Source organism: Nylanderia fulva, unplaced genomic scaffold (genome assembly GCF_048542155.1).
Source record: "Nylanderia fulva isolate GAGA-0341 unplaced genomic scaffold, ASM4854215v1 Scaffold249, whole genome shotgun sequence".
In the NCBI taxonomy this organism is placed as follows: Eukaryota; Metazoa; Arthropoda; class Insecta; order Hymenoptera; family Formicidae; genus Nylanderia; species Nylanderia fulva.
Genome location: NW_028190313.1, coordinates 50,880 through 62,749, shown reverse-complemented (window position 1 = coordinate 62,749; position 11,870 = coordinate 50,880). Strand labels below are relative to the sequence as shown.

The 11,870-nt window shown below is 41.0% G+C and overlaps 1 protein-coding gene across 1 annotated transcript; it reads left to right on the top strand.

Annotated features, from left to right (window-relative positions):
• Window positions 1–8,840: 8,840 nt before the first annotated feature.
• LOC146722993 (uncharacterized) lies at window positions 8,841–11,870 on the top strand. Its single transcript, XM_085483370.1, has one exon. It carries the CDS (start codon window positions 8,841–8,843, stop codon window positions 11,868–11,870), a length of 3,030 nt encoding a protein of 1,009 aa, XP_085339496.1.

The following is an 11,870-nucleotide window of genomic DNA, read 5'->3' as shown; positions in this document are numbered from 1 at the left end:
CCCGACTCGACTACGTTCAACGCAGCAGCGGCGACCATCAAAGGCGGCGCGCGGCGTCACAAAGAACGGCGGCGACAAAGGGTCCTCGGCGGCACTCAATACCTTGTTCTTTGTATAGGATAAAAGAACTGGCGACCTTTCCGGTGAAAGCGGTGGCCCCTGTGATCGGTAAGTCCGAAGGAGGGATCCCTACCCATACAGGTTCGGTCACAGTGAAATAAGCCGCCGTGAGTAGTATCAATTGCAAGCCATTCGACAGTCGGCACCAAGTCCCGATAAGTCTCCAATGGCGACCGTGACACTCGTTGTAACATAAAGCAGGGAGCAGCGGACAACAAGGCTTGCATACACGGTTATCAAATAAATATCAGTGTCCCGTAAATCCCCATTAGTCTCCAATGGCGACCGTGACACTCGTTTAATAAGAATTATTTTCAACAGTCAATCTCGATTAGTCTCGAACGGCAATCGTGACACTCGTTGTAGAATACATTCGGCGAGCAGCGGATAGCAAGACTTGCATACTCGGTCAACAATAAATAAATTTCGCGAATATTTCGAAAAAGTCGAACAATATTACGCGAATAGTGAGACACAATTAACTTTGTGCAAATAAAATATTTATTCGTGAAGCAATTAACTTAGAAGCGAATAACATATTGTTAATCACGTGAAATAAATTCGTGCATAAAAATTTATTCGTGAGGCAATTAACTTAGAAGCGAATAATAAAATAGTTAGTCACGTTAAAGAAATTCGTGCATAAAATTTATTCGTGAGGCAATTAACTTAGAAGCGAATAAAATAGTTAGTCACGTTAAACAAATTCGTGCATGATTGTAAAACGCGATATTCCGACAAAGAATTTTCGCGAATTTCAGCTGTAAATCCAAAGGACTGTGAATATTCAAAAGAATTTCACGAAGCGCAAACAATCCTTCAACAAAGGGCAGCGCGTATCTTAGCGATTAGGATTGGCAACCCGAAAGCGGATATCAAGTCAAATAAATTTGGTTTGCGAAATTTTTACAAAAATAATAAACGCGATATTCGAACAAAAGAATTTTCGCGCATTTCAGCTGTAAATCCAGACAACGATTAGCGTAAAAAATCCTTCAACAAAGGGCAACGCGTATCTTAGCGATTAGGATTGCCAACCCGAAAGCGGATATAATATCGAAAGATTTGGTTTGCGAACAATATTTAGTCACGGGAAATAAATTCGTGCACAAACGCGTTATTCGATAAAAAGAATTTTCGCGAATTTCAGCTATAAATCCAAACGACGGTGAACATTCGAAAGGATTTCACTAAGCGCACAAAATCCTTCAACAAAGGGCAGCGCGTATCTTAGCGATTAGGATTGAGAACCCGAAAGCGGATATTAGGTCGAAAAATTTGGTTTGCGAAAAATTTTATAGATTTTCAGCTCATCGATCAAACCGGTCGACTAAAAAACGAGTTGATTAAACTAATTAGCTATAGCATCACGCGTAAATTAGCTACAATTCGGGTTAAATAAATAAATACCTGATAAATTCGGCAAAAATGGACGGAACTAACGGACCCCAAGACAAGGAGTTCAAGGGAGTTATTCACTCTCCACCAATGAGCCTACGCTCAGGAAAAATCCGAAATCCAGCACATAAGACCGAAGAACCTGCGACGGATGCATCAACACAGATGACATCCAAACAGGAAACCGATCCCAAAATTCTCGAACTGGAACTAAAGTTCGATGCGATCCTCAGTGCGATAAAAAACGCAAACACCTTGAGACAGAGACGTAGCTCGCGAAGCTCGACATCGTCGGACGGAACGGACAACAGCGCGTCCTCACCAAGGCAGTACGTTGCACCACGAGACGGCATACGACTTCCCAGAGGAGGATGGATCAAGAATCCTTTCGACGAACTAAGGTTCAACGGAAGAATCGAGGAGACGAATCCCATTCGCTTTCTCAAGAGGTTCAACAGCATCGCGACACACGAAGATGTCGACGACCGCGATTTGCTTCACTTCTTCGGAAGATGCATGAAGGACCAAGCGAGCATTTGGTTCGAATTGCAAGAATTCGCACACGTCAACGAAGCACGGGATGCTTTCACAAAGCATTTCTGGGGCGAATTACAGCAGGCGAAATTCCGCGAAAAAATCTACATGGGTCAGTACCGAGCTACGAAGACATCCAGGATGTCGGACTACGCTTTGGACCTGGCGCGACAAGCGAAATATCTTGATCCGCCCATGAGCGATTTGGAGATCATTCGCTGCGTAAAGAGACATTTCGATGCAAGTGTCACGCACGAAATAAAATGGTCGACAACCAAGAGCATCGCAGACCTCGTAGACATACTGGAAGAAATCCAGGACGAGCGAAGAACAGCCACTGACGCCAAATCCGTCAAGGAGAGATCCACAGAGAAGACTTCGACGAAGACAGCGATAATGAAGAAGCAATATATTCCGAGTCGAAACCAAGTATCGCACTGGAAGAATCCAGAACTAAAAGCGATCGAATGGTACGGACAGAATTCGGAAACGAAGATAAATCCAAAACCGAAAGTACAATTAGACTCTGGATGCGATCCCAGAATGACTCTTGGTCCACGTAGAGGCGCGAAAGCTTCAAAAATCCCGAATGTTCCAGGAGTAAAGGAGCAGAAGGAGGTAGCGACGATTAGGCGGAGGACAGACTCTTCGACAAATAGTTCATCTTCAGATACCCAATCCGATTCTGAAGAAAATGATTCGAATAAACAAAACGAATCGCGAACAGATTTGAACAATAGTATCAAATCAAACGAGGATCAACAAAATCTTAAATCAATCTCGGCCATTACAAGAATACCCATACGAGAAACAACAAAGAAGAATTCTAAAAACCAACAAACAACTAATCGAACCGCACATATAGAAAAATGTATTGCTAATAAAATAGATAGATTATTCAAAACAGCTCAAACTCTATCAGTTAAATTGCAACAAGAAACCGAACAACAAATAAATCAATTATTTCAGTTGCAAAATAAATTAACAACAAAGATTAATAGAAAACTAAATCAAATTAAAAAGTTACAAAAAGCAAGAGAAGAGCCTACCGAAACACCCAGGGTAAATAAATTTAAGAAATATCTACCTATTGGAAGAGCAAATAAAGAAAATAAGTGCAAGAATTCTACGAAAAAATACCGTAATATCAAGAAACAACACACGGACACAACGAAAAAACTACCTCTGCAAAATAACATCAAAATGATCAACAACATATCGAAAATAAATCAAGAACCGATAGACCAACTTCAAATTAAAACAAATACACAAAAAGAAAAATCATCAACGAAAATACGTAAAATAGAAGGGGGCAGCAGGCTTAATAAAATATTGAAAAAACATCAAAAACTATTTGAGAAAGGAATCGGCAAGGTTAACCACTATAAACACCAAATAGAAATGACCGACACAAAACCATATAAAAAAAAACCATATCCAATCCCCGAAATTCATAGAAAAGCAGTCGGTGAACTAATCAAAGAATGGATACAACAAGGAATAGTGAAAAAAGCCCCAACAGAATACATAAATCCTCTCGTAACTGTTAAAAAAAAATCAGGAGATTTAAGGATTTGTTTAGATGCGAGAGAAATCAATAAAAAAATGACAAGCGATCACGCACAACCACCAACCATAGACGAAGTATTTCACCGAATTGGAAATAAAAAATACTTTTTGACTCTAGACATCACCCAAGCGTTCTGGGAAATCCCATTGGACAAATCTAGTAGAAAATACGCAGGTTTTATCTTTAACGGACAAACATACGTTTTTAAAAGACTACCGTTCGGCCTCAAAACAGCAAGCGCAGCATTCACAAGAGCTATGAATAAAGCATTAAAAAATGATAACCTAGAATATGTAATCGTATATCTCGATGACATATTAATCGCATCAGATAATCTAGAAGACCATTTAAAACACATAGACAGTGTACTAGAAAAACTAGAAAAAGTAGGATTCCGACTAAACAAAAATAAATGTGAATTTATTAAAAAAGAAATCAAATTCCTAGGGCACACATTTGACGAGATCACAGCTGAAATTAATGAAGAAACAAGATGCGCGGTAGAATCATTTCAAAGACCCAAAACACAAAGAAACGTACAAGCATTCTTAGGATTAGTAAATTGGGACAGAAGATTCATTAAAAATTTAGCGAGATTAACCAAACCATTAGAAAATCTCCTAAAGAAAAACAAAAAATTCAAATGGACAGAGATAGAACAAAAAGCATTCAATGACATCAAACAAGCTTTTAGAGACGTACCAACATTATACTTATCTAAACCAGGAATGAATTACGGAATAGACGTGGATGCATCTAAAACAGGACTTGGCGCGCGGCTATATCAATTTGAAGAAAATAAAGAACACCAAAAGTTTACAATAGCATACGCAAGCCGAAGCTTAAAAAACGCAGAAAAAAACTATACCATAACAGAAATCGAATGCTTAGCATTAATATTCGCGCTCAAGAAATGGCACGTAATATTGATGGGAAGAAAAGTAAAAGTCAATACAGATCATCAAGCACTAAAATTCGTAAGCTCATGTGCAAATGCCAGTAAACGAATAGCACGATGGATGTCTTTCCTACAAGAATTTGACTTAATTATTAATCATATCCCAGGAAAGGAAAACAAAATCGCCGACACGTTATCAAGACAATTCGCGAATGACGCAAATCAAAAATCAATTCAAAACGAATTTAACATATGCTCTATTTTGGATACAGAAAAAGAAGATAAACCGGAAAAATGGATTCAGATAATCAAAGAAGCCCAAAGAACGGACCAACACCTCCAAAACGAAATCCAACGAGCAAACCCAAATATAAAAATGCGCGACGAATTAATTCGCATAAATAACGGAACAGAAGAACGCATTATTATCCCGAATAAAATTGCGTGAGAAATAATAAATTCCGTACATAAATTTTTGATTCATTTCGGCACAGACAAAACAATAGGATTTCTAAACAAATACTTTAAAATAAACAACGTGAGCCGATTGACTCGCGACGTAGTAGCGTCATGTCAAACATGTATAGCAGCAAAACATTATACAAGACCAACAAAAGGCCCACAATACTATGACTTGCCAACCGATAAAAATCAAGTCGTATCGTTAGATCTATTCGGACCTCTCCCAAAATCAAAAGGAGGAAAAAAATATGTGATAGTAACAATGGACCAATTTTCAAAACTAATAAAATGTTTCCCAATAAATGATCAAAGAATAGAAACAATCATTAGAATACTACAAGAAAAATTTCTAACAATTATGGCAAAACCAAATACATTTGTAACAGACAATGGCGGACAATTCCTATTGGAAAAATGGGCAAATTTTGCAAATAACCAAGGAATCGAAATTAGAAAAACATCTCCATATAACCCACAATCTAACCCTGTTGAACGAGTCATGAAAGAATTAGGAAGAGTAATAAGAACTTATTTTCACGACAAACATACAAAATGGGACAAAATTATTGATAGATTTGAAAACACAACAAACGCAACACACCATTATTCCACAGGACAAATACCCAGTGAAATGCATCCCGAAATCCAGGCCAAACTACAAATCGTAAGACAATTGCTCCCAGAAGAAGCAATAAATAACAATCAACAAGAAATAAAAATAAAAGTAGCAGAACACCTTAAAAAACGAGCTAAACAACGACAAATCCAAGCAGAAAAACACCAAGCAGCAAAAGAATACGAGGTTGGAGACCAAGTATGGGTTAAACTACATAGGAGATCAGATGCCAGCCGAAGAACTACGAAAAAATTACATCTTATATACAGCGGACCATATATCATCCAAAATATCATAAGAAAAAACGCATACTTAATACAACAACTAGATGGAACAATTGTAGGAACATACAATGCGCGACAAATTAGACCCCATCGCGAACCACAACTAAAAAATCAAATACATAACACAATAGAAATTTCAGACGATTCGGATCAAGAAAACCATATAATAAATATGATTTCAGTCATTCCAACCGAACGACTATCAAACAACTATAACACAGAGAAAAATAATCTAAACACTCCAAACCAAAACATCATAAAAACAGATATAATATACCCGAACACAGAAATATCCATTTCAGAAAAGGGATTTACAAGAAATATCTTCATTAATCATCAACATCATTTTCCATGGCACATAATACAGGAAAATAGTCCGAACACACAACAACGAATTGACGAAGAATCAGATCATGGATACACCTATACAGAAAAGTTCTCCCTATATGACTACACGGATAATACGACAGTAATAATCACGACGACAACAAATGTAAAGTGCGACAAGGGAATCGAACATATGACATCTAAGCCGATCATAGTTACCCAAGAGATAATCGGAAAAAATTTCCGAAAGAAAGTTGAAGCAGATTGGGCTGGCAGAATGGCAACATACGCCCTAGAAAAACTCAATAGAAACAAACCCTTCGTAATTTACGATAACAGGAAAATTACAAAGGACATAGAAGAACACCGACAAAAAACTGACCAATCACTTCAACATCCACAAGAGAAACAATCAAACCATACAACCACTCAGAATAACACCACAAACGATTCTATGGAACGAAAAATCCATAAAACACAAAAATCACCACAACGCGACTAAATAATTAAGTTAGACTGAATATAAGAAATGTGTGAGTCTCTCTAATTAATCTCTTATTGGTGACACAGTTGTTGTCTTTATAGTCACATAGCTGGTCTTTTATCTATAATATTTAGGAAAAGATTATTGAGCTTGAATACGTGGCCTTGTTATCTTGGTGTAGTGAGAGATATCATAATATGTAGTACTTTCTTAGTGGCATGTGAGAAGCGTTGTTTTACACAACCCTGAAATTGAACAAATATATTTATAACTTTGAAACGTGATAAATATTATAAATAACATATAGTTTGGATCCGTTCGTTTAGAACCTGTATTTCATATTGTAATTGGTTATTAGACTTATAATAATATAAAAGTAATACACACATACCTATATTTTAAATATATATAAGTATAGACTTGTGATAACTTGCAATGTCGTATGAAGAATAAAATTAGAAGTCTTCCTTGAACTGAGTTAATATAGACTATAATCGTAGCATAATTTGCTCTTCTTGCACTGTGCTAGATCTAAACATCAAATATTAATTCAGAATTAATAATATTAATAATAACTATAATCTAACTAGACAAATAAATAATCAAGAGTGATTTATCTTACCTGTGTTTAATACAGTGATGGAATATAACACGTAAAACATTTGTTTATTAATATATATGATAAACTGTGATTCTCTTGATGCGTGTTAATTAATTAAACAACTAAGTTAGACTGGATATAAGAAATGTGTGAGACTCTTTAATTAATCTCTTATCGGTGATACAATTGTTGCCCTGATAGTAATATAGCTGGTCTTTCTATCCATAATATTAAGGAAAAGAATACTGAGCTTGAGTTGTGGCTTCGGTATCCTGATGTAGTGAGAAATACCATAATATCAAGTACTTTCCTAATGGTATGCTAGAAGTGTTGTTTTATACAACCCTGAAATTGAACAAATATATTTACAACTGAAATGTGATAAATACTATGAATAAAAGATAGTCTGGATTTGTTTGTTTAGAATCTGTGATTATTTCACATTATAATTAGTTATTAGACTTATAATAATATAAAGTGATACATACATACCTACATCTTTTAAGATATGTATAAGTATAGACTTGTGATGACCTGTAGTGTCGTACGAGGAAAAATTGGAAGTCTTCCTTGAATTGAGTTAATATAGACTATATGTTAAGGACCGTCAACACTTTTATTAAATTCGAGTCTATCTATTCTGTAAATTTATGTCGTTCAAATTGTCGGTCCGCCAAGTCGTTCGATCTTGCTTATTGTGTCAATATTTTTAAATTACTCGCGTTATTTGTGTCAGCCTCGCAGTAACGGCCGTCCTTTGTGATTATCGTCTTAAAAATTAAATATTTTGGCATGACTCTCGTCGACAGATTCTCGTTTGCGAAAGTACCCTTCGACTTGTTTTCAACGTCTCTTGTTTATTCGTTGTTCTATCACGACTTTCGCACGCAGAAAACACCTTGAAGTGTTTCCCGGTCAAACTGTTTTTTTGCTTCTTCTCGCATGGGCAAATTGAGGAGCGAACCGGCGTTCCCGCCGACTCTTTGTCAGAAGCCAACGAAAAATCATACGATCGAGATCGCGTCTGCACCTTGAGAATTCGAACAACTTGGCGGACTTATCATTAGTAACGGGAACGCGGAACTCTATCTAAGTGTCGCGTCCGTGATACGATTCGCATCATTATATTTAATTCGGACAAAGTGAATAAATGACAGTGTTGTTAATTTGATTCAACCATGGTGCATTTATAAATCTGTTCCTCTCGCTCGCTCCCGTCTTCAATCTTCAGTCTCGCGGTCGCGGTCCACTATCATTCTGTCTCTCTCTTTCCTTCTCAACGTTCTATCACTCTGTCTCTCTCGCTCCTTCTCAACGCTATACCGCCGTCTCTCTCATCGCACATTCATCCCGCGTTCTCGCGGAGCGGAACCCGCCGCACGCGTTCACGACATTCGAGTGAAACTCCTCGAATCACGAACATAAAATTTGGTCCTTCGAGCCGGATCGGGGTGACTCTGTGCGGATCTGTTCTGTGGCCTCCTCCACTCCAGCGCGGTGACAGGCGCCTACCTCGAAGCAAGGAGAGTTCAAAGCGAGCTTTACCATGAGCGAGCCTCTGGCGCAGCAGATCATTCTGCTGCAAACTATCGAGCGAAGTCTCACTAATTTTAAGAAGATCGGCAAGAACAATTACACTGCCGCAAAAATTCGGCAACGGATCGGGACCTTGAAGGAGAACTGGACTACCTGTGTGAACAAACACGCCAACCTCGTGCAGATCGTCCCACTAGAGCAACGAGCTAACATCAGCTACTTCCGAGACGCCGAGTTCGAGCGTCACCAGGAGATTTACGAAGGCACGCTGGACTACATGGCCGACTGCCTCGAGGAGCTGGAACCTGCACCATCGATGTCATCGTCTCCGCTGCATCCGATGAGTACAATAGATCGTTCATTTTTCTCGCTCACGCATTTACCGCCGATTAAACTCCCACCCTTTTCCGGGAACCTCGATGAATGGGAATCTTTTCGAGATCGATTTACTTCGCTTATTATTCAAAACCAAGATCTCACTCCCTTTTCGCGTATGCATTTTTTAGCCTCAAGTCTCACTGGTCGCGCGTTAGATACCATTAAATCTATTCCGATTACTGCTACGAATTTCGAGATCGCGTGGAAAACACTCGCCTCACGCTTCGATAATAAGCGCCGATTAGTCGAAGTGCACGTATCCGCCTTATTCGATCTCCCGACGGCTACGCGCGAGTCCGCGTGCGAACTCAACGAACTTCGCGACAAAGCGAATCGGGCTATCGCCTCGCTGAGAGCTCTTCAGCGGTCGCCCGAGGAGGTGCTCAGTGACATTCTCGTTCACTGCGTGTCGCAAAAATTGGATCATGCTACTCGGAAGGCATGGCGATTGAAAACCGGTGAGGACCCGCAAATTCCGTTGTTCGAAGCTCTCGATCGGTTCCTCGAGATGCGTGTTCGCGCGCTTGAAGAATTGTCACCGTCGAAAGCGGAAAAAATGCGTGGGCAAAAGGTGTCAAGCGCATCAGCGACCGTTTCAAAACTCGCGTATCCTTTGTGTCAAGCTGCGCATTTTTTGAGTAAATGCCCGCAATTCTTGAAGAAGACGCCGAGTCAGCGATCTGAACTCATTAAATCAGCACATCGCTGTATTAATTGTTTGAGCTCGAAGCACGCCGTGCAAGCGTGCCCGAGCAAATACTCATGTCGAATCTGTCAAAATAGACATCACTCGATGCTACATTCTGACTCGACCTCTTCTTCTAGCAATCCAAACTCAACGACCGTGTTAAACGCGACGTCGGATAAAAAAGAAAACGACTCAGTAACGGCACTATTTTCTACTTCGACGGTAACCACGCGCAAAAATGTACTACTCGCGACCGCCCGTGTTGCTGTTTTTTCGCCGTCGGGTCGTACACTCAACGTGCGAGCGCTCCTTGATCAAGGCTCAGAAATCACCTTTATCACAGAGCGTCTCGCTCAAAATTTAAAATTGCAACGCGTTCGATTGCCTCTTTCGATTTCCGCCGTCGGCGGCGTAGATGCGGGCATTTGTCGTTTCGCCGCTCAAGTCAAGATCGCTCCGATCAATTCTAACTCACCGGTGTTAACGACGACCGCGTCGATACTCAAAGTTTTAACTAAATACTCGCCATCAAAGGCATTCTCTCTGTGCGATTGGAGCTATCTTCAGGATCTTGCGCTCGCGGATCCGACTCCCGTCAGTGCCGAATCTATCGACCTCATCATCGGTGCGGACCTTTATCCCGAATTATTGCTTGACGGTATTCGGAAAGGAACGAGCGGACAACCGATCGCCCAGCGGACGATCTTCGGCTGGGTCCTCTCAGGCCCCACGTCGGATGCCGGTGCGCCGCATCGATCGGTTACCGTGCAGCATTGCGCGAGCGCGGATACTCTCGATCGAGAACTCAGATGTTTCTGGGAAGTCGAAGAAGTGCCGCGTCGCGCACTTCTCAGCCCAGAAGAACAACAGTGCGAACAGTACTTCGCACAAACACATTCGCGCGATGCTGACGGTCGGTACGTCGTGCGTCTGCCGTTCAGGCGCGGTCCACCAATCGACATTGGTGAATCGCGTTTTATCGCCGAGCGTTTACTCTCCAGTCTTCACCGACGATTTCGGTCGAACGCTGTTCTAAAATCCGACTACGTCGATTTCTTGCGCGAATACGAAGCGCTCGGTCATATGCGTCAAATTCCGGATTCAGTTCTTTCCGCTCAGCACGTATATATTCCGCATCATCCTGTCATCCGAGACAGCAGTCTCACTACGCGATTGAGAGTCGTTTTTAACGCGTCAAGTCGAACGACAAACTCGACTTCGTTAAACGATCATTTGCATGCAGGTCCGAAACTCCAGACGGAGTTACCTGCAGTGATCTTGCGATGGCGGCAATTCCGGTATGTATATGCGGCGGACATCGCGAAGATGTACCGCCAAATCCGTGTTGACTCTCGTGACATCGACTTCCAGCGAATCTTATGGAGCGCCGGCTGCTCAGATACCGGGCAGTCCTATCAACTGACCACGGTTACTTACGGGACAGCGTGCGCGCCCTTTCTCGCTCTTCGGGTTATACAACAGCTCGTGACGGACGAAGGCAGCTCGTTTCCTCTTGCCGCGCCGGTCCTGCATGAGAACATCTACGTCGATGATGTTCTGTTCGGTGCCGATGATATTCCGCTTCTCAAACAAACTCGCGATCAGGTCTGCGCTTTGCTCGGTCGGGGACGGTTCGAATTGAGAAAATGGTCGAGCAATTCCGCTGCTCTGCTGAACGATATCGAGGTCGACAACCACGGCCTCGCGTGCGATCGCACTCTTCGAATCGACGAACATCTAAGAATCTTAGGCATAAGCTGGAGCCCATCTTCCGATATGTTTCAATTTACCGTAACTCATATTCCGTCCGTTTCAAAAACCAAGCGGTCAATACTCTCGTACGTTGCCAAATTGTTTGATCCAATGGGGTGGTGCACGCCAGTAACAATCGCTGCCAAGATCTTTATGCAACAATTGTGGCAGCTTAAACTCAACTGGGACGATGTCCTTCCGACTGACGTCCGGCAAAAGTGA